Source organism: Callithrix jacchus, chromosome 2, assembly GCF_049354715.1.
Source record: "Callithrix jacchus isolate 240 chromosome 2, calJac240_pri, whole genome shotgun sequence".
Classification (NCBI taxonomy): Eukaryota; Metazoa; Chordata; class Mammalia; order Primates; family Cebidae; genus Callithrix; species Callithrix jacchus.
Genome location: NC_133503.1, coordinates 71,423,040 through 71,445,827, shown reverse-complemented (window position 1 = coordinate 71,445,827; position 22,788 = coordinate 71,423,040). Strand labels below are relative to the sequence as shown.

Genomic DNA, 22,788 nt, shown 5'->3' with positions numbered 1-22,788 from the left:
CTGTGCCTCAAACCAGAAGCAGCAGGTTTCTCCTGGAGTTCACTGTTAGTGCTGATGTTCATCCAGGTTCCATGCAGGCTTGGTGATACCAGGGAACAAATGGCAAACTCACTACCAGCTGTGTAGTACTCCAAGTTCCAGTTTTCAAAGCCCTCAAATAGCTGCTCTATGCATTCCATTGGTTTTAAGCTGCATTCGGTGGGGGAGAGAGTGGAGCATGCTCAGATCATCCCAGAACCAGAAAGCTGTTGTTGATATTTACGTTGCAATTTCATTCATTTTAAAAATAAAGAATGTTGGCTTTCTTTACATTAATGTTTATGATCACTTTCTATTTATGGGAAGTGATACTGATTATTTAGGTAGGCATATAATATTTCATTACAAAATATATTTAACAAATGAGCTGATTTTATGGAAAAAAGTAAGCAAGACTACAACAGACCTAACTCTCTGCTGGCTGCCTCCCGAACAGGCCATCCACACTCCTGCCTTAGAGTAAGGGCCTTCACTGTCCCCTCTGTTTGGAACACCTCCCCTGGCCCCTTCCTCCAGTGTCTGCTCCTGGAGGAAGTGTTCAAAGATGCAGCAGTTGGGGCAGGGGCCCATGTATTTTGGAGGCAGCCACTAGAGGAAGTGAGTGAGGTGAAGGAAGGGTCCTCCGAGCAACAGGGCTGGAGGAGAGGGACTGCTGAGGGCCGGTCAGCTGGGAGAGGGGGCTGGGAGGACATGAGCAGTGGGAGCAGGAGGGTGGGCGCCTCCATAAGCCTCAGTTTCCCCTATACACAACGAGGATCATGAGCACGGAGAGGCTGTGCTCCTGTGTGCCCAGCACAGCATGGGAACTTGGTCTGCACTATCATTGGCTATGTCACACAACCCACCATGGTCCTTCTCCTGGCCCCATGTGTCCCCCCTGATGGGGATCCAAGCCCACCTCTCTGGCCCCGGCTCTCAGTTCTCCCCTCGCCCTCCTGCACAGGTTGCCTTCCTGCCCCTCTATGCTTGCTGTCCTCCTTCTGGGCTCCCTGCTCCCAGGCCTCTGCTGGGCAGCTGTTTGACCCTCCATTGGAGGCCTTCCCTGACCACCGCTCCACACAGCACTCGCTGCTCAGTCCCTCTCCACCCTGGACCCCGTTTCATTTTCCTCGTGGCTTTTCTCCAAATCCAAATCCATGTGTCTCCTCAGGGAGTGTGAGCTCCTCTGGGGGTACCACCTTGCCTGTTCCTGATCTCAGCTGCACCCCAGCACTAGAGCAAGGTTCAGCAAAAGCCAGCTGGGTGAATGATGAGTGAGTGAGTGAATGACAGCCCCTGGGATGCAGCAGGGGACCAAGCCAGGCAGCAGGGGCGGGGCCAAGAGCTCACGGGGGCCCTGGTCAGGGCTGAGGCTGACAGCGGTGACCCGGCTGCTACTGCAGGGCTGCCAGCCAGACAGCAAGCAGCTGCAGGGGGGGCGCGGGCCTGTTCTGTGAGGGAGAAAACAAGGGTCCTATTTACCATGAGAATGAATATCAGGCTCTGTGTGGAAATCCCACTTGCCACTGAGATGTGTGAAGCCAGCCGGACTGGGGATGCAAGCTGTAGCAGTCTCATTCAACTCCCCAACCCCCAGCCAAGGGGACCATCCTTCCAACCTCCATGTTACACAGCTGCTGCCTGGTCCTCACCTGCCCCGCCAGAACCACCGCCCTGGCCAGGCTCACTGCCCTCCTGATACCTGCCAAAGTCACCATCTGGTTTCCTCTCCCATCAAACCTTCGAGAGGTCCCTGCAGCCCCCAGGGCTGCAGTCGTGAGCCATATCAGCCCCCACAGCAGTGCTCCCCATTTACCCCTGTCCTGCATGGGGCCACCAGACCTCTCCCTCCTGGGCCTGCCTGCCTGGCCACGTGCCTTGGAGCCCCTCTCTGCCCCAGACAAAAGGGCTTTACAGGTGTATTATGGCACACCCCCGTCCCACTCCGCTTGTCTTCAGGGCCAAAGTCAGAACATGGTGGCATCTGTGGGTCTGCCCACAGTCGGGGGTCCCTGCTCCTGTCCCCCGTCCCCAATCCTTACCTTGCCTGGGGGCCTCTCCCTGCCTGGAGAGTGGAGAGGAGGGGTTGTTGGCACTGCTGCTCCAAACTGGGGTCCCTGAATCCCGGAAAGCATGCAGACGGCCCAGGTCAGAAAATGCAGCCAGAGTTGCAGGACTCGGACCACACTGAGACGTGGCCGGGCTTCCCCATGCAGGCACCTGTGGCCTTCCCCCAGCCCAGGGGTGGGAACCCCTCGGGCTTCACATCTTCAGAAAGGGAGAAGCCAGGGGAGAACAGGGAGGAAAATTGACCTCAGAAGCTTAGGATTTGAGACTCCACAGCTGTAGGAGCCTGGGACTTTCTGTTTCAGAGGATCTGGAAGAAGTGTGACCTGCTTCTGGGGAGGGGAGGGCAGGCCCTAAACTGCTAACTTCAGAGTCCTCAGCAGTGGCCTCGTGTTCAGACCTGAAAATGGGTGAAAAACGGACATGAATGAGGACCACGGTCCTCCTTCTACTGCCTGGAGAATCCAACCCACCCATGAGAGGACAGGAGACAGTGCAGTGACAAGCACCCCAGTGCCCTCAGAGCCCAACTCTTAGGCCAAGGGATGTGCTGAAATAACTGTCACATGTATGGACTGTCTGTTCCAGGGCAGGCCTCCACAGCACTCGCACTCACTCAGTCGCTGGGCCCCAGCCTGTCCCCCACAGGTCAGCCTGAGCTGCCTGCACACCTGCATCATTGCAGGAGGCATCGTGCAGAGACGCCGGCGTTTAGGGCAAAAATAGCCAATTCTGTCTCCAAGTGACTGCATGCGTCACCCACACCTCCTGACAAACACCTCTTCGGCGCTCTAGAGAACAGTGAACGTGTAGCAAAAATAAACACTTTGTTTTCCCCTGAGCCTTCTGGGAGCTGATTCAAAGCGTGATCTTGGGAGGTAAGCATGTGAGGCTGGATCTGCTTGGCAGCCAAGGTCTGGACCAACTGGGGTCTTCTCCACTGCCTGGCCCGGGGGGTGGGCCCCTCAGCTTTTGGAGTATTAGCTTCCACATCTGTAAAGTGGGCTCATGAGACCCACGCTATAGGTGGGCTACTGGGTCAGGGGTGGGGTCAGTGGGTACGCTAAAGGCCTGCAAACATGCAAGGAATCCACATGTCTACCCTCAAATTCATAGAAATAAAAATAATGTTTTAACAGTCTCAATAGATATAAATAGATCTGTGTGTCCTGCCCTGCCCACCACCCAGTCCGATTCACCTAAAAGTGGGCCGAGCAGACAGGCAGGGCCACCTTCCCTGTGATGAGAGCACAGTGGGCAACAGCAGCCACTGGGTGTCCCAAGCCTGCACAAGCACTCAGGGCCTGGCATGCCCAGTTGGCTGGTGGTCCTGTCCACCTGCTCCCTCATCCCTTAGATGCCACCTCTAGGAAGATTCCCTGTGCTCCCCACCTTCCTGTGCTCCCCACCTCCCTGTGCTCTCCCTGTGCTCCCCACCTTCCCGTGCTCCCCACCTCCCTGTGCCCCTCTCTGTGCTCCCTGTGCCCCTCTCTGTGCTCCCCGCCTCCCTGTGCTCCCCACCTCCCTGTGCCCCTCCCTGTGCTCCCCACCTCCCTGTGCTCCCCACCTCCCTGTGCCCCTCTGTGCTCCCCGCCTCCCTGTGCTCCCCATCTCCCTGTGCCCCTCCCTGTGCTCCCCACCTCCCTATGCCCCTCCCTGTGCTCCCCATCTCCATGCCTTTGCCCATGCTCTACCCTCTTCTGGGTTGCCCCTTCCTGCCAGTCTGCCAGCCAAGACTTTGAGGATCAACGCATCTTCCTTTCCTCTGCCCCTCTCCGACTCTGGCAGCTGAGCACAGCCCTCGGGGCCCTTCTGTTCCCTGGCAGGACCTGCAAAACCCTGCCTGGCTCTCCTGCCTGCTCCAGTTAAGTCACCTGCAGTTGACAGGCGGCCTGGGTGTCCTGCATGGGTTGCATAATGCCCTTTTAGACTGCAAATTTGCTGGCCTTATTTACGCACTGGGGGCTTTCCGGAGAATCAGCACTGTCTGCCTTCCTGCGAAAGCTCAGAAGAGCTGGCTACCCATGGCCTGCATTCTTGCCTGGTACTGTTTGCTGGCCAGAGCCAAGGGCTCCCCTTGACTTGGGGATGCCACCATCTCACTGTCTCCATCACCTGTTCCCCTGCCCAGCCTAAGCCTGCTACCCAGCCTCCGGACCGAAGCCTCTGCGGCTTCTCAGGTTATGGGGCATGAAGGGGACTCTGAGGCGGGGAAGGCAGATCCCACACTGGCTCCAGCTGTTGAGGCAGAAGCAGCTGCATGGACATCACTCCCTGGGGCCATTTCCTTCTAGCTGGAGATGTGTCTCTCCAAGGTCTGGAAAATCTTAAATGACAGAGAAATAAGAATTGAAAAAAGAATTTCATTTCTCCCCTAAATTTCAAATTTGGGGGAATGGGTAAAACCTGTGTAATTTTTCATTAATTGTGATCCATAGCATGGAGGCTCAGGGGTGGGGGGCCCAGACGTGGGAGTCTCAAAAAGTCGGGGAGGTGTGGTCCTGCTGCGGAGGGCCTGGGGCAGGTTGCTGCTGCTCTCAGGGGCTCCTTCCCCCTGGAGATGGTGGGTGCCAGAGAAACACTCAGTGCCCAGTTGGACCCTGGGGCATGGTGTGGGCTTGATGAATGCTGGGTGACATCGGGTACACTGTTTATCTGAAAATAATTCCAAAAAGCAAGGAGCCAGTTAAATACTTCTCATTCTTGCTATAAGAGGAGGCTCTCAGAGCTAAACTTTAACAAATTCGTCATCGTCTTTTCTGGGAAGAACGAGGGAAGATGAAGTCATCAGTTTATGATAAAACAAAGAAACATACTGTTTTCTCTGGCTTCCCTCAGAAAATTCTAGCAGGCAGAGAAAAGGCCCTTGCTAGAAAAGCTGGGGAGATGCGTGTACGTGCATGTGTGTGTGTGTGTGCACGAATGTGTGTGGAGGGGGTGCATCTGAACCCCCAGGCCAGTGGCTCCACATGGAATCATGGGTCCAATCCCCTCCCCAAGCCATGGTCCACAGCCAGCACCCAGACAGCATGTGCACAGATCATAAACACGCCATTATGATGGTTCCCTCTTGACATTGCCGCACAAAGTTCTGTGATCTGCATTTCCTGAAAGGGAAACTGAGGCTCAGAGAGAGGAACCAACCTGTGCTATGTCACTCAGCTAGAACATGAGGTCTTGAGACTGCCTCACACACTCTTGCAGACTTGAACTGACATTGGGCTTTACCATCTTCTGAGAGTGGGCTTAGGGTTGCGAGGCACAGGGACTCTGCTTCAGACTTGAGAAGGTCTCCACACAGAGCGACCCTGGCAGCTCAGGTGGGGAAAGGCCCCAGAGGCCACTACCTGCTGCCCAGGGCTCCACACCAGAGACCCAGCTGCTATCCTGAAAGACATTCCAGACCAGGAGTGATGGTGTGAGAACCCAAGTCCTGTGTAAGAGATCACTTGGCTATGGTCAACTTTCCAGAAGCCAGCCTGGCCTAGCCTCTAGGGTCAGAGCCTCCCAGCGCTGGGGAGAGGCTGGGCAGAGGCAGGCACTGGACACCCGCACCCACCCTCAACTTGCTCAGAGGCCCTCAGACACCAGAGGAGCTTCTGGGAAATGCAGATGCCTGGGCCTCACCCCAGCCCCTCTGCAGCCCTGCTGGTACTCAGGTTCCTCCTGGCCATATCCTTCAAGCAGAGAAGAAGCCTCAGATTTGGGCTTCTTGGGCACACCTGCTGTGTGCAGCCCCCGAGTCCCGCTAAGAGCCTGGCCTTGGGCTCAGGACTTCAGGCCGTGAATGTTGCATTTCAGTGCATGTTGAAGGAGCCACTCCAGGGTCACATGTGGGATGTTTCCCAGGCGTGAGAAGTCCCTGTGTTGTTCACATGCTCATGTACCCCACATCAATCCACAGTTAAAGATGACCACTTCTCCCTGCCAAGAATATCTATGAACTCCAGTGTGCTAGTGATATGCCTTTAAAAATGTATTAAAAGAAACACTTAATAATGGCTGGAGACACTGACATTACTGTGTTCAATCATTAGCCCAACCCAAAGAGGCCACATCGCTGGCCACAAGGGGACAAGGACACATGGCTGTTGGGTAGGATGGACTTCAGGAACTCCTGGTTTGGGGTCTCTTAGACGAATGTCCCTTGGCCTGAGCCCTGGTGGCCATGCCTCCCAGAGAACAGGTGGGCCCTGGAGGCAGAGGTCCTAGCCCCAGGCCTCCCTGCTCCTGCAGGCTTCTGGCAGTCAGAGCACCCTCAGGAGGGCACTTGACCCAGCCATGCTGAGTACCTGTCTGCATGAGGCAGGCTCAGCACTACCCATCACACCCTCCTACCCCTCCCAGGACCAGGTATGGGGAAAAGGCTCATTCCATACCACTCAGGTAACACAGGGCCTTGGTTTTCCAGGGCTAATACTTTTGTCCAGAAAAGACTCAGCTGCAGCAGAGGATATGAAAGCATGACTGCTCTGTGGTGCTAGCGGTCAGGGTTAGCGGTCAGGGTTGGGCCCACATCTCCTCCTGGCTTCTGCACAGCCCAAGACAGGGTCCCTGGGCCTGGTCTCCAACTCTTGCCCCACCTTGGCCAACCTCCCAGAGGAGGACCAGGGTGAGGTGAGACTCTAAGAGCCTGATGGAAGGGCTAGATGAGGGTCAGCGGGATGGGGGGGCCGGCTGGGCTACTTCCAGAAACGTCGAACCCCATAGGTGATTCAAACCATCTGCACATCAGCCCCTCAGCCCAGCAGCCAGGGGATGCTTTCCCTTTCTGGCCCTACCTCGCTATGCAGTGAAGGGGCTGGCCTGCCTGGCTCACCCAGCAGCTTCCCCAAAGATGCAATCTGTCCCTCAGCTCCATTTGTAACCTTCCTTAGTCCCAGCAGCCCCAGCAAAAGCCCTCAGGTGAGTGCCTGCATGATCTGCCCGGCTGGGCCACAGCAGTCCACGGGCAGGGCAGAGCCGGCATGCCATGAGCCCTGTTGTGCTGGAGGGAGACCTGGGCTTCCTTCTGGGTCCCCTGCCAGGGCTTAGCCCAGCTGCAGCTGTCCAAGGTCATGGCCTCTGTGGCTTCTGTCTGCCCAGCATCTGTTCTTCCCTCTGACAACAGAACCCATTTGTCTTCCCTCGCTTGCCCGTGGCAGGAGGACATGGCCCTGGTGCCACTTGGGGAAGGAGTTGCTTTGGTCTGTGATGGTTTGGGATAGCATGTGATCCAGGCCCAGCCATTCAGTGCCTTTCACCTCCTTGGCCTCTGGGATAAATCCGTGGTCAGGCATGTCACCTGAGTGGGCCACCAGACTTAGTTCTAGGGACATTTATTTGAACTGTCTGAGCAGAGCCTCTCTCTCTGCTTAGGGCAGGGTAAGGACAGAAAGTAAGTGTGGAGCTGGTGTGGCCTTTCTTGTGAAAGGAGCCCATGTGGAGGAAGTAGAGCCAAGAGTCACAGAGACTAAGACCAAGTCCTACATTCAGCCATGCCTGAAGCCCACCCTGGGCCGTTTTTTTTTTCTTGAGATGAGTTTCATTCTGTCATCTAGGCTGGAGTACAGTGGCATGATCTCGGCTCACTGCAATCTTCGCCTCCTGAATTTAAGCAATTCTCCTGCCTCAGTCTCCTGAGTAGCTGGTACTACAGGGATGTGTCACCACATCCAGCTAATTTTTGTATTTTTCATAGAGTGAGGTTTCACCATGTTGACCAGTCTGGTCTTCAAGTAATCTGCCCGCCTCAGCCTCCCAAAGTGCTGGGATTACAGGTGTGAGTCACCGCACCTGGCCATCCTAGGGCTTTTTATTTACAGAAGCAAACATGTTTTCTGAGTCCGTAAGTCTGAGTTGGGTTTCTGCACTTGCAATAGAGAGAACCTAACACCCCAGGCTCTGAAGTGTGGCATCACCAGCTGGTGTGAGGTTCACCGGCTGTCCATGCAGGCTAACCAGAGGGCAGGTGTGGGTGGGTCCTTACTGGCCATGAGGCCCTGGGGCGTCACTTTCCTCAGACAGCCTCATTTGTAAAAGGGCCTGATGCACCCCAGGCTGATATGTCGGAGAGACCTCTGGTCTAAAACTCAACAGCAGGAGGGACTGGAGAATGTTCTGAGGCGGGCATAGGTGCCAAGGCTGGGAGGAGGGAGCAAGCCAAGGAGAGCAAGTTCTGAGGGCTGAAGCAGGATGAGGAAGACCCCACACCATGGGGCCTAGGGCAGGGAGGAGGTGGGTTTAGGACCATGGGATAGCCCCAGAGCATCTCTGCCTGCTGAGTGAAGAACGGGCTGGGGCTAGAGGCAGAGTTGTAGGTCTGGAATGAGCTGGGCTACATTTTGCACAGATTGGGAGGGTGGCAAGTGTGGGCCAAGCTGATGTTTGGATGGAGGAGGGGACTACTGACATAAAGGGAGCACTCAGCTCCTGGGGTTTGTGCTTGACCCACCTGGGTGACTTGCCTGAGATGAGGGAGGCTGCAGGAGCAGGGGGTGGTGGGAGGTAAGAGCAGCAGGAAGCCCAGGGACGGGAGGGGGCTTGGAAGCTCAGAGGGCAGCATTTCAAGAGAGAAGGGCTGATGGGTGGGCCAGGGGTGCAAAGGGAGGGGAGGAGCCCAGGGAGCCCATGGTGTGCTGAGCGGACCAACCTAGGACAGGGGCGTGAAGGCAGAAGCCAGCCTGCACCAACGCTTTTGACCTCAGACCCAGCAATCACCCTAAGGAGCTAATCCAGCAAGAAAGCAGTGATCAATACAGCACATGCCAGGGCGAGGAGGCTCCCACACTGCTGAGAGGCCGGGGAGGAGACACATCTTGCCAACAGGGCGCCAGGAAGGCAAACAGTGGTCTCTACTAAAGGAATACCAGAAGGGACCCTGAGGAAGAAGCTGAGCTGCTAAAGGAAAGAAGCCAAACAATGCATGCTATGCTTCGGAGGAATGGATCTTTGTGGAAGAAAAATGTATATCTCCATGTACCCAGAGGTAAGTCGTTTACATTAAAGGATAGAGGACGCATGATATGGAACTGGGGTTGTGAGAGGTATCAGTTTCCTCCTTTACCTTCTCTATATTTCTGGCTTTGCGTCCTTCAGTGAGTTTTTATTACTTTTACCAACAGAAAAGCAAAAAGGAAAGGAAAGACCAGGCCAGAGGGCAGAGAGGAGGTGGAGTGCAGTGTTGGAGCTGCAGGCCAGGCGGGGGCAGGCCAGGGCCACCCCAACCCCGGGAGGAAGTGGCCTGCTGACGCTGCCTGCAGCATATCCACCAGCAGCGCTGGGGGAAAAGCCAGCAGCCAATTACACACAGGCACAGCCGCCTCTCTCTCCAGCCACTCTCAGTCTGCGGAGGTAATAACAAGTAGAACCACTTAGGACACGCTTGTGTTCCACAAAGAGCAGGTCTGATTGACTCCAAGTCAGCTGTTGACATGGAAGCTGGCAGAACGGATGGCCTGGCCGCTGCTGTCAGATTTATCACAGCCATGAAGCCACCTCTTTCCTAAATCCAGTGCCACTGCTGCTGCTGTTTGAGATAAGCTCCAAGACCCAAAGCAGTCAGAAGACAAACTGGCCAGTGCACCAAATTAGTTTGCAGTCTGACATGTGCACAGTACTTTACAGTTTGCAGAGTCTGTTATGTGTACCTCACTTTGCAGGGTCCTTTCAGAGACGTCATTGCTCCTGAGTCCAAGGTCCCTGCCCAGAGGTGCAGGGAGTGAAGTCACTGCCCCAGACTGCCCACCAGTGGGAGCACCCCAGGGCTTGGCTCCTGCCCAAGGAACAGCCAAACTCATTGCCACGAGCAGGGGCCCTGGTGCCTCCTGGTGCTTCTCTTTTTAGCCATCATTGGTGTGGTTGTGTTGTTTACCTTTTTATTGGAGTATAATCTATATTCTGAAAAGCACACATACTTGAAATGTGCAGCTAGATGAAACCTCCCAAGTGAACCAGCACCCAGATTCAGAAGGAGAACATTTTCAGACCCTGAAAAGTCCTCCTGTGCTCATCTTCACTCACTAACCCCTTAATTTCAATTGCAAGGAAACACCAAGGGAGATCCCCGTGTAGGGTACTGTCAAAACGAAACCCAAAATTCGAGGGATCACCACGCAGGGCACTATCACTGTTCAAATGAAACCTGAAATGCATCATGGCCAGGTGGGTACCCGTCCTATATGCAGGAGCAATAAGATGAACAGGGACCCCACATGGCTGCGGTCCCCACATAGCTGTGGACAACTAGCCCAGGGCTCTGCCCCCCATCACTCGCAGTCAGACGGTACCTCCCCAGGATGTGCCAGGCCTGCTTGGCTGCAGTCCCACGGGGATCAGGGACACAGGAAATGGCAGCTACCAGATAAACATAAAGACTTTAAAAATTCTCATAGAAATGCCTTTAAAACATAATTGAGTGTTTAAAGCAAAAATAACACTGTAAAATGGGGTTCATAAATATGTGGAAATGAGATGTATGACAACAGCATTGTTGTGGTTGGACTGTGTTCCTCCTAAACAGATGATGGAAGTCCTCATCGCCAATACCTCCACATGAGGCCTTATTTGGAAATAGGGTCCCTGCAAATGTAATGAGTTAAGAGGAGGCCACACTGGAGTAGAGTGGAGTGGACTCCTAATCCAAGATGACCAATGTCCTTAGAAGACGTGGGCACACAGGAAGAGCACCATGTGACAGTGAGGGCAGAGACTGGAGTGATGTGGCTTCAAGCCAAGGAATGCAAAAGATTTCTAACAAGGCACTGGAAGCTGGGAACAGGCAGGGAAGGGTTCTCCTCTTGGGTTCAGAGGGAATGTGGCCTGCCAACACCCTGGATTTCTGGACTCCTGAACTCCAAATGAGAGAATACATTTCTGCTGTTTTAAGCCACCCCAGTTTGTGACACTTTGTTAAGGTAGCCCTAAAGTGACATAAGCACAATGCTGAGAGTAGAGCATGGAAGTGATTGGCAGGAGGCTTCAGGCCAGACGTGCTGCAGCACACTATCACCTGGAGGGAGAATGGGATCAAGATGTGGTGGTGGGAACAGTTCTCAGGTGGCCCCCAGATTCCTACCTCCTGGTGTACACACCCCATAGAATCCCCTCTCCTCTTAGGTATAGGTAAGACTGTGAACATGATGGATGTCACTCCTGTGATTAGGTTAAGTTATATGGCAAAGATGAAGGAAGTTTTGCAAATTTAAGTAAGGCCTGTAATCAATTGACTTTGAGATCATCAAAAAGGAAATTATGCCACATGAGCTTAACCTAAACAGGTAAGCTTTTTTTTTAAAAAAGGTCAGATACTAGAACGATTTATAGTCTTTTGGATATATACCCAGTAATGGAATTGCTGGGTCAAATGGAATTTCTATTTCTAAGGCCTTGAGGAATCGCCACACTGTCTTCCACAATGGTTAAACTAATTTACACTCCCACCAACAGTGTAAAAGTGTTCCTTTTTCTCCACATCCTCTCCAGCATCTGTTGTCTCCAGATTTTTTAATGATCGCCATTCTAACTGGCGTGAGATGGTATCTCAATGTGGTTTTGATTTGCATAGACTGGATTGGAAAAATGTGGCACATATACACCATGGAATATTATGCAGCAATCAGAAATGATGAGTTTGTGTCGTTTGTAGGGACATGGATGAATCTGGAAAACATCATCCTTAGCAAACTGACACAAGAACAGAAAATGAAACACCGCATATCCTCGCTCATAGGTGGGTGATGAAAAATGAGAACACATGGACACAGAAAGGGGAGTACTAAACACTGGGGTCTATTGGGGGGAAAAGGGGAGGGCCAGTGGGAGGGGGAGGTGGGGAGGGATAGCCTTGGGAGAAATGCCAAATGTGGGTGAAGGGGAGAAGAAAAGCAAAGCACACTGCCATGTGTGTACCTACGCAACTGTCTTGCATGCTCTGCTCATGTACCCCAAAACCTATAATCCAATAAAAAATTAAAAAAAAAAAAAAAGGTCAGATACTTGCATCAGAGACTTTCCTGATGGTCTTGAAGAAGCAAGCCGCCACGAGCCCTATGGCTGCAAGGAGATAAATTCTGCCACTAACGGCATGAGCTTGGAAGAAGGCATTAAAATACATATGAGAACTCAGTCCCACACTTGTGAGACCCTGAGGGGAGAACCCAACCAAGCTTTCCCTAGGCACCTGACTCATGAAAACTCTAAAATAATAAATCTGTGTTTTACATTACCAAAATCGTTTTAATATTTTGGGTAGCCACAGAAAAGTAATACAATGAATGATTCCTATATTAAGCACTAAAATAACACAGCAAAGGTGTATAGCTTAAAAATCAACAAAGGACATAACATAGGATCATAAAAAACATCCAATTAATTCAAAATAAGTCAGAAAAAAGATAAAAGGAAGAACATATGAAACAAATAAAAAATAAATATCAGGCTGGGCGTGGTGGCTCATGCCTGTAATCCCATCACTTTGGGAGGCTGAGGCAGGTGGATCTCTTGAGGTCAGGAGTTCGAGACCAGCCTGGTCAACATGGTGAAACCCCATCTCTACTAAAAGTGCAAAAATTAGCCAGGCATGGTGGCAAACACCTGTAATTCCAGTGACTCGGGAGGCTGAGGAACAAGAATCACTTGAACCTGGGAGATGGAGGTTGCAGTGAGCCAAGATTGCACCACTGCACTCCTTGGCAACAGAGCAAGACTCCATCTCAAAAAAAAATACACACACACACACACACACACATATATAGCAAGGTGGTTAATTTAAATCCAACACTATCAATAATCACATTAAATGTAAATGTTGTAAACAATCCAATTAAAAGGCAGAGATTTTCATATTGGATATGAAAGCAAGAACCACATAAATGCTGTCTACAAGAACCCAATTTTAAATATGAAGACATAAATAGATTAAAAGTGAAACGATGAGAAAAGAAAAGAGAGCTGGTACGTCTATATTATAATTATTTTATCTATATTATTATCAGAATAGATTGCATATCAAATAATAATAAAGAAGGCCATTTCATAATGACAAAGGGGTCATCCATAAAGATGATGTAACCATCTTAAGTATGTAGTCACCTAATAACAGAGCTTCAAAATACATGAGGCAAGAACTGATAGAACTGAGAGAATAAGCAAATCCACAATTGTAGTTGAGATTTTTATCATTCATTTCTCAATAATGGATAAAAGAAGCAGACAGAAAATCATGAAGGATACAGAACATTTAAACAACATTACCAAAGAACATAACCTGATTGCTATTTATAAAACCCTTCACACAACAACAGCAGAACTCATATGCATTTCAAATGTATATTTAATAAGATAGATTGTATTCTGGATCATAAAAACATGTCTCAGTAAATTAAAAAGGATGGACTCAAGTCACAGAAAATATGTTCTTTTACCACAAAGGAATTAAATTAGATATCATGAACAAGGCAGAAACTAAATAATAATACATTATCAAATAATGTATGGGTGAAAGAAAAAATAATAAAAGGGAGCCAAAAAGTATTTGGACCTGAAGAAAAATGAAAACACAACCTATCATAGTATGTGGGATACAGGTAAAGCAGTACTTACAGGGAAATTTATAATAGTAAAACGCGTATATTAGAAAAAGTTATATCTCAAATCATTCTTAGCTTCCACCTTAAGAAACAAAAACAAGAAAAGCAAATGAAACCTAAAGTAAGCAGAAGAAAGGAAATTATAATATTCAGAGCAGTGATCAGTGGGGTTCAGAAGAAAACCAATAAAGCAGAACAATAAAACTAAAAGCTGGTTCTCTGTGAAGATAAAAAAATATATAATAAACCTCTAGTCCGACTAGTTGGGAAAAAAGGATATACAAATTACCAATATCACAAATGAGAAAGGTAATATTCCTGAAGTTCTAAAGATATTAAAAGGAGGCTGGGTGCAGTGGCTCACGCCTGTAATCCCAGTACTTTTGGAGGCCAAGGTGGGCAGATCACCTGAGGTCAGGAGTTTAAGGTCACCCTGGCCAACATGGTGAAATCCCGTCTCTACTAAAAATGAAAAAGTTAGCCAGGCATGGTGGCATGTGCCTATAATCCCAGCTACTCGGGAGGCTGAGCCAGGAGAATCACCTTTACCATGATTGTGCCATTGCACTCCAGCCTGGATGACAAGAGCAAAACTCCATCTCAAATAAATAAATAAATAAAAATCAGTAAGTAAATAAAGATATTAAAAGGATAATAAGAAAGTATCATGGACAACTTTACGCCAATCAATTGACAATTTAGATGACATGCAAAAATTATTAAAATGATACAAACTACCAAATCTCAGAAAAAATAGATAACCTGAATGTCTATACCTATCAAAGAAATTTAAACTGTAGTTAAAAATCTTCTCATAAAGAACAAGACAAGGCCAAGTGGTGGTTCATATCTATAAACCCAGCACTTTGGGAGGCTGAAGTGGATGGATCATTTGAGTCTAGTACTTCAAGACCAGCCTGGGCCACATGGCAAGACCCTGTCTCTCCAAAAAATACAAAAATTATCTAGGCATGGTGGTGCACACTTGTGGTCCCAGCTACTTGAGAGACTAGGTGGACAGACAGATTGAGCCTGGGAGGTTGAGGAGGCAGTGGACCAAGATCACACCACTGCATTCCAGCCTGGGTGACAGAGCCAGACCTAATCTAAAAAAAGAAGAGAAAAGAATAAGACAAGAATGCTCGCTTTTACCACTGCTATTCAACATTGTACTAGATGTTCTAACTAGAGCAATTAGGCAAGAAAAAGAAATAAATGGCATTCAAATTAAAAGGAAGTAGTAAAACAATCTCTATTCACAGGTGGCATCCCACATATACAAAATTCTAAAGAATTTTTTTTTAAGTTTCAAGGACAGATACCAATTGAACACTTTTATTTACTAGTAAAATATAAAAATGCAGGTCTCTTAAAGCCACATTAATTTCTCCAAATATTTGGCAAGATTGATCCCAAGTCCATACGGGTGGGTAACAAGAACAAAGGGGTCTCTGCTCAGAGAGACTTATTGTTGGTTCAGAGGTCTGCCTTGTTTCCCTCTAAATGCTCACCAACCCGGGCTCTTCTAAAGTGGGCTGACAGGCCCTATTCTAAGCGCAGGACTAGCCCCATTTGTGTGTGACGCTAAGTTCTTCCAATGGTCCAAACTGAGCGTGGATGACTATCCAACATCACACACAAATGTACATCCCATCTCTTTACAAGACATGCAGAATCTCAAGATATCTCAAGATATGCAGCAAGTTTAATACCTGATGGTTAACAGAAATGACAAAGAAACTATTAGAGCTAAAAAACAAATTCAGCAAAGTTGCAGGATACAAGATCAACACACAAATGTTAACTGTATTTCTACATATCATCTATTAGTGCTCTGAAAAATGAATTAAAACAATTATATTTATAGTAGCATCTAAAAGAATAAAATATCTAGGAATAAATTTAACCAAGAGGAGAAAGACCTGCAGACTGAAAACTATAAAATATTATTTACAATAAATTAAAGAAAGTCTAAATAAATGGAAAGACATTTGTGTTCATGGGGTCTAAGATTTCATATGGTAAACATGGCATACTAATAAAAATGATTTACAGATTCAATGCAATTTCTAGCAAGATTCCAACAGCCTTTTTTTGCAGAAATCAAAATACTCATTCTGGCCAGGTGCAGTGGCTCATGCCTATAATCCCAGCACTTTGGGAGGCCGAGGCAGATTCAATCAGTTGAGGTCAGGAGTTCAAGGCTAGCCTGGCCAACACAGTGAAACCCCATCTCTACTAGATAAATAAAAATTAGCTGAGTGCAGAGGCACATGCCTGTAGTCCCAACTACTCAGGAGGTTGAGGTGGAAAGTGGAGGTTGCAGTGAGCCAAGATCATGCCACTGCAATCCAGCCTGGGTGCTAGAGACTCAGTCTCAAAAAACAAAAAACAAAATAACCATCCCCCTGCCAAAAACCTATCCTAAAATACATATGGAATTGCATGGGTCCCTAACTAGCCAAAACAATTTTAAAAAAAGAACAAAGTTGGAAGATTCATACTTCCTGATTTCAAAACCTACTACAAAGTTACGGTAATCAAAACAGTGTGGGCCGGGCACGGTGGCTCAAGCCTGTAATCCCAGCACTTTGGGAGGCCGAGGCGGGTGGATCACGAGGTCAAGAGATCGAAACCATCCCGGTCAACATGGTGGAACCCCATCTCTACCAAAAATACAAAAAATTAGCTGGGCACGGTGGCACATGCCTGTAATCCCAGCTACTCGGGAGGCTAAGGCAGGAGAATTGCCTGAACCCAGGAGTCGGAGGTTGCAGTAAGCCGGGATTGCGCCATTGCACTCCAGCCTGGGGAGCAAGAGCGAAACTCCGTCTCAAAAAAAAAAAAAAAAAAAAAAAAATCAAAACAGTGTGGTACTGACCAGCTGATTTTTGAAGAGGGAGCCAACATAATTAATTGAATGAGGGAAAGAACAGTCTCTTTGGTGCTGGGACAACTGAAAATCATATGCAAAAAAATAAAATTGGACCCCTACCTCTTACCATATATAATTATTAATTCAAAATGGATCAGAGACCTGTATATATGAACTGAAACTATAAAACTCTCAGGAGAAAACCTGAGGGGTAACATGTATTTGGCAATGGATACAATCCCAAAAGTGTGAGAAACAAAAGAAAAAAACAGAAAAGGTAGACTTCATCAAAATTTAAAAGCTTCGTACATCAAAGGACATTATAAAGAAAGTGAAAAGATAAACTACAAAATGGGAAAAAATTAACCAAAAGGAGAAAGACTTGCACACTGAAAACTATAAAATGTTATTTAAGAGAAATTAAAGAAAAAATAAATGGAAAGATATTCACAAATTTATATGTCCATAAGAGTCTAGTATTCTGAATATTTAAATAACTCCTATAACAAAGAAAATACAAATAAGCCAATTTTAAGAAGCAGGGAAAAGACTTGAATAGACATTTCCCCAAAAGAGATATACAAGTGGCCAAGAAGAATATAAAAAGATATTCCACATCATTAGTCATTAGAAAAATACACATCAGAAGCACAGTGAAATACCACTTTACACCCACTAGGATGGCCATAATCAACAAAACAGAAAATAATAAGTGTTGACAAGGATGTGGAGAAACTGGAAACCTTTTGTGTTGCTGGAGGGAATGTGAAAGGACAGTTTGACCGTTCCTCAAAAAGTAAATTATGGCATTACTAAATGACCTTGCAATTCTACTCCCAGTTACATGCCCCAAATAACTGAAAACGGATCCTTGAACAAATTCCTGTACATGAGTGTTCATAGCAGGACTATCTTCAATAGCCAAAAGGGGGAAACAGCCCACATGTCCATCAACAGATGCATGGATAAATAACTGTGATACAGACATACGATAATATATTCAGCCACAAAAGGAATCAAGTACAGATACATGTCACCACATAAATGAACCTCAGAAACATTATATTATGTGAAAGCTGCTTGACATGAAAGGCCACATGCCACAAGATTACATTTATATGAAATATCCAGAATAGGTATATCCATAGAGAAAGAACACAAGCTGTGGGCTGACACGCGGGAAGTAGGGAGTAGTGAGTAACAGCTTAATGAGTATGAAATGTTCTTTGGGGATGATGAAAATGTTTTAGAATCAGACAGAGGCTGTGGTTACAGAAACTTTGTAATTTATTATATTAATAGACTGAAGGAAAAACCACATGATCATCTCATAGACATGAGAAAGCATTAACAAAGTCCAAAATCCATTCCCAAACTCTCAGGCAACTAATAATAGAAGAGTAGTTTCCCAACCAGATAAAAGGCATCTGTGAGAAACCTGCAGCTTACATCATACTTAACAGTGAAAACTGGAATGCCTTCTCTCTAAGATCAGGAAAAGTCAAGGTGATCCATTTCCTTCCTTTTAAAATTTCAACGTTTATTTTAGAGGGTACATGTGCAGGTCTGTTACATGGGTATATGGCATGATGCTGAGGTATGGAGTACAAACCCTTGTCTTCCTCCTTCTCTCCCTCTCTAGTGGTCCCCAGTGTCTACTGTTGCCATCCTTATGTTCACGGACACCCAGTGATCCACTTTCAGTACTTGTATTCAACACTGTATGGGAGCTTCAGTCTAGTATCATAAGGCAAGAAAAAGAAACAAAAGGCATCCAGATTGAAAAAGAAGGAATACAACTGTTTTTATCTGCAAATTATGTGATCATCTGTATAGAAAATTCTGAAGCATCTGTACCAGGAGCACTATCATGAATAAGTGATTCCATCAAGATTCCAAAATATGAGATCAATATGTAGCATCACTTGTATTTCTACATATCAGCAACAAAATGTCGGAAATGGAAATTTAAAAATACTATTTATACTACATAAAAGATGAAATACTCAAGTCTAAACCTGAGCAAAGATGTACAGAGCTGCAGATGGAAAGCTGCAAAATACTGCTGAGAGAAATCAAACATGTAGGTAAGTGTCTGTGGGTCAGAAAACTCAGTATTATTAAGATGTCAATTTTCTCAAAGGGATCTATAGACTTTAGAAATTGATAAGATGATCTAAAACTTATTTCAAAGTGCAAAGAACTAGAAGAGGCGAAACTATTTTGAAAAAGTAGATTAAAGTTAAAGTCCTTATGCTAATTGTCTTCAAGACTTAAAGCTACAAAATCAAGAGAGTGAGGTAATGGGATCAAGATTGGCAAAGATCAACTGAATAGAGTCTAGAAATAGAGTCACACATATAAATGGTCAGGGGAATTTTTTTTTTCTGTCACCTAGCCCTCCAGCCTAGGTGACAGAGCGAGACCCTGTCTCAAAAAAAAGAAAAATCTCAGAAACAACAGTAAAACCTACAACTATAAAATTTCTAGAAGAAAATGTAGGAGAAAAATCTATAAATTTGAGTCGGGTAAAAATTCCTTAAAGACCAAAGCATTACTTGAAAAATTGATACGGTGGACTTAATTGAAACTAAGAACGTGTGCTCTTCAAAGGACACCATTGAGAATAAAATGGCAGCCATGTAGTGGATGGAAAACTTCTAAGTTAACTATTTGATGAAAATACCTCTCAGAAAACAGTAAGAAAATGAACCCAATTAAAAATGTGCACAATATCTGAACTGACAATTCATCAAAGAAGGTTTAGAGATGGCAAATAGGCATAAGAAATGATGCCTCATATCATCAGTCATCAGGGAAATGAAAATTGAAATCACAATGAATACTACTGTATGCCTGTTAGAATGGCTAAAATTTAAAGACTGACAATACCAGATGCAGCATGGATGTAAAGCAACTGGAATTGCCATATATTGCTAGAGAAAGGTACTGGCTCAACCACTTTGGAATAGAATTTCTCAGTTTTTAAAAACATTAAGTGTGAACCTACTATCTGACCTGGCCACTCTTCTGGTAGGCATTTACCCAAGACAAATGAAACACATACCCACAAAAAGATTTGCTTATAAATGTTTACAATGGCTTTATTTATAAGAGTCTCAAAGAGTGAGCCACCTGAGCATGCATCAGCAGACACAATGGATCCCTGGATTAGTTTCTTATTGACATGTAACAAGTTAGCACAATATAGTGATGTAAAGCACCATAAATGTACCCTCTCCCAGTTCATAAGGGTCAGGATTCTGGAACATGCTGGGTGGGGCTCTGCTCAGGAGCTCACAGGCTGAGAGCATGGTGTCAGTCAGGGCTGCTGTCTCATCCCAGTCTGGGCATCCTCTTTCAAGTTCACTGGTAGCAGCATTCGTTTACTTGTGGCTGTGAGCCTCAGGCCCTCAGCTCTGGGAGGCACCCACTTTCTCCACAACATAGCAGTTTACTTCCTCAAGGCCAAGAGCAGAGTCTCTCTCTAGCTTCGTGTCTGTCTGACAGCAGGAAGGACCTTGCTGTCAGATTAAAGGTTTGCCTGATTCAGTCAGGCCCACCTGGGATAATCTCCCTTTCGGTTAGCTAAAAGTCAACTGACTAGTGACCGTAATTACACGGGCAAAAAATATTTCTGCCAAATAAGATACCTACTAATGTAACATCTCCTTGCATTCAGAGGTTCCTGCCCCACCCCAGGGAAGGACATGTACACCACGGGGCAGGAATCTTGGGGCCACCTTGGAACCCAAACACACGGCTCAGCAATTGACAGGAAGAAGCTTGTGACACCCACAACACGAATACATTCTAAATGATCATGCTGGTGAAAACGGAGGGACAGATGAGCTCAGTGTCCTCGCTGGGGTGAGGCTCTCATAGTGTTCACATAGGCCGGCACATGTTGTGTTTCCTGTACATCAATTGCACAGCTGCTTGAAAAAATAGGCCTATAAAACCTGGTATTTGATACAGTTATTGGAAAACTTAAATGTGTTTTTCAACTGTAATTTGCATGAAATCTATATATAGATCAAGTATTTCTCATGAAAACAACACTGGAACTGATGAGCTGTCAGCACACTTCAATTTCAAAGACAGAAAAGTGAATGTAAAATAACTTGTTAGTAACTTTTATAGTGACTATATGTAGACATGATAATAGGTTCGATATACTGGGTTAAATAAAATATCTTCTTAATGTTAATTTCACCTTTTTTAATGTGGCTACTGAAAAATGTCACATTAGGCCAGGGGCCCTCAGGGTATTTTGATGGGACAGAGATGCTACAGATCTGACTACCCTGTGGGGAAGGTTGGGGAGGGACATGCAAGTTAAGCAATATGCTAGGGATACAAATAGCCCAGCCAGGACAGGGGTACTCTACAGGACAAGTGTTCTCATCCCCTAACAAACCGACAGTGTGAAGACCCAAAAAAAAAAAAAAAAAAACAAGTAAAAAACCAACCAAACAAAAAGAACTGTTACAGAATAAAAGAGGCTTAAGAGATATAAAAATCAAATGTAATATGTGGCATGTGGATCTTTTCAGATTTGAACAAACCAACTGTAAAAAGATATTTTTGAAGTAAAGGGGGCATCTGATTACAGACTGGCTGTTAGATGATATTAAGAAATTATTATTAATTTTGTGAGATGTGTCAACTGGCACGAAGTTTATGCAGACAAGGTCCCCATCATTCCAGCAGGAATCCACAGTGTCTCAGATTTGCTGTAAGCATCTGACAGGGTTGGGGTAGCGATCAAGGAAGATGGGCTGGGCATTGCAGCCTGGGGGCTGGGAGATGGGTGTGCTGTGATTCAGGTTCTTCCTAGTCTGTGTGTGTGTGTGTGTGTGTGTGTGTGTGTGTGTGTGTGTGTTTTATTATTTTTCTGCATGAAAACGTTGATAAAGAGAGAGATTTTCTTCCTGAAACTCCACTGGGTCTGGATATGGTGTGACGTTGGGCTGCCCTCCCAGCTTGCAGAGAGCAGGACCACTGGGCCTTCCTCCCTGTGTGAGCTGGGCAGGGAGGGCAGCCGAACACGCCGGGCTTGGCGCTCCTCTGTCTCATTAAGGTGAGTGGCAACACCACTGATCACGTTCATTATGTGAAATGTGCATCTGTCAACGGCTCTGCTCATGAAATTGGTTACAGCGCAATAACCTAATTTGTTCCTCTTTCTTATACTCTCTGTTTGCAAAACAGAAGTACATTTTCCCTGGCAAACATTTCAAGAACGGTGACATGCGGACACTTAAAACGTCCTTTTCATCATCCAAAGTGCTAATACAATTTGGCTGCGCCCATGCGGAAGCATCTGCACAAATCACAGGCCACCGGGGACTGTGCTCGAGTCCTGGGAGCAGCTGTCACACTCTCACCTCACCCTTTTCAAATCCCTTCCACAATCTGCCACCGAGGGTACCACTTTTTATTCTTAAGGGGCTTGTCAGCACAGCCTGCTGGTCAGAAGTGCTCAGGTGGAGAAAAGCCCCCGTGTGGTCAGGACATTGCCACTTCCCAGGTGATTGGTGGGCACTACCTTCAGTCCTGGAAAGTTAAGCCATTTTATGAGAGTAGGTCACAGGAGATGCTGTCTCCCTACAGGGCTTCAGAACTCAACTGACTTCTCCCCAGGGTGCGTGCAGTGGCGGGGGCCAGGGCAGTGGAGCGTGTGGAATGACCTGCAGCAGCTCAGAGCTGTGGCTTCTCCCGGCTCCTCCACCTGCCTCTCTTGTGCTTCGGGTCTGCTGAAGGTTGACAGGGAAACCGGGAAATGGCTGGTGAGGAAGGCCCAGCGCCCTCTTACGCCAAGGCCATGCTTCCCCTCTGCCTGCAGGATGGCGACCAGGGTGGGGCCCAGGGCCTGCTGCAGAGAACAGCCTGGATCAGCAGGGCCTCTCAAGCTAGGGGCCTTGACCTTGGCTCCTCCCTCCTTTCCTTCTCCAAACACACACGTGGCCTGACTCCTGTTCGACCTTGGAGAGCAGCTGGGGCATCGAATCCTCCCGCCAGTGTCCCCAGAGCTGACTCCCACTGCAGCCCTCACACAGACACAAGCTCAGGGACACCTTGAGGGACCCTGCAGGGAGGTGCCCTGAGGCCCAGGGGCCTGACTAACTCAGTGGTCTCCAAACTGAGAAGAGCATCTGCAGAGTACAGACCAACAGAAGGAGTATGGGAAGAAGACATGGGAAGTCCTTACAACATGACTGTGAACATGACTGTGCTATGTAACATTCGCTACATGAA

The 22,788-nt window shown here is 47.2% G+C and overlaps 1 protein-coding gene across 5 annotated transcripts in view; it reads right to left on the bottom strand.

Moving 5' to 3' along the window:
- The window catches only part of RASGEF1C (RasGEF domain family member 1C), a 107,716-nt gene that overhangs the window by 72,798 nt on the left and 12,130 nt on the right, over positions 1–22,788 (bottom strand). Inside the window, exon 2 of one of the 5 annotated variants that reach the window (XM_035290732.3) lies at positions 2,061–2,485. The exons of the other annotated variants lie outside the window; for them this stretch is intronic. Coding sequence (XP_035146623.1) covers positions 2,061–2,153 — 93 coding nt within the window. The 5' untranslated portion in view covers positions 2,154–2,485. The remainder of the gene's footprint in view (positions 1–2,060; positions 2,486–22,788) is intronic. 5 annotated transcript variants of the gene reach the window in all.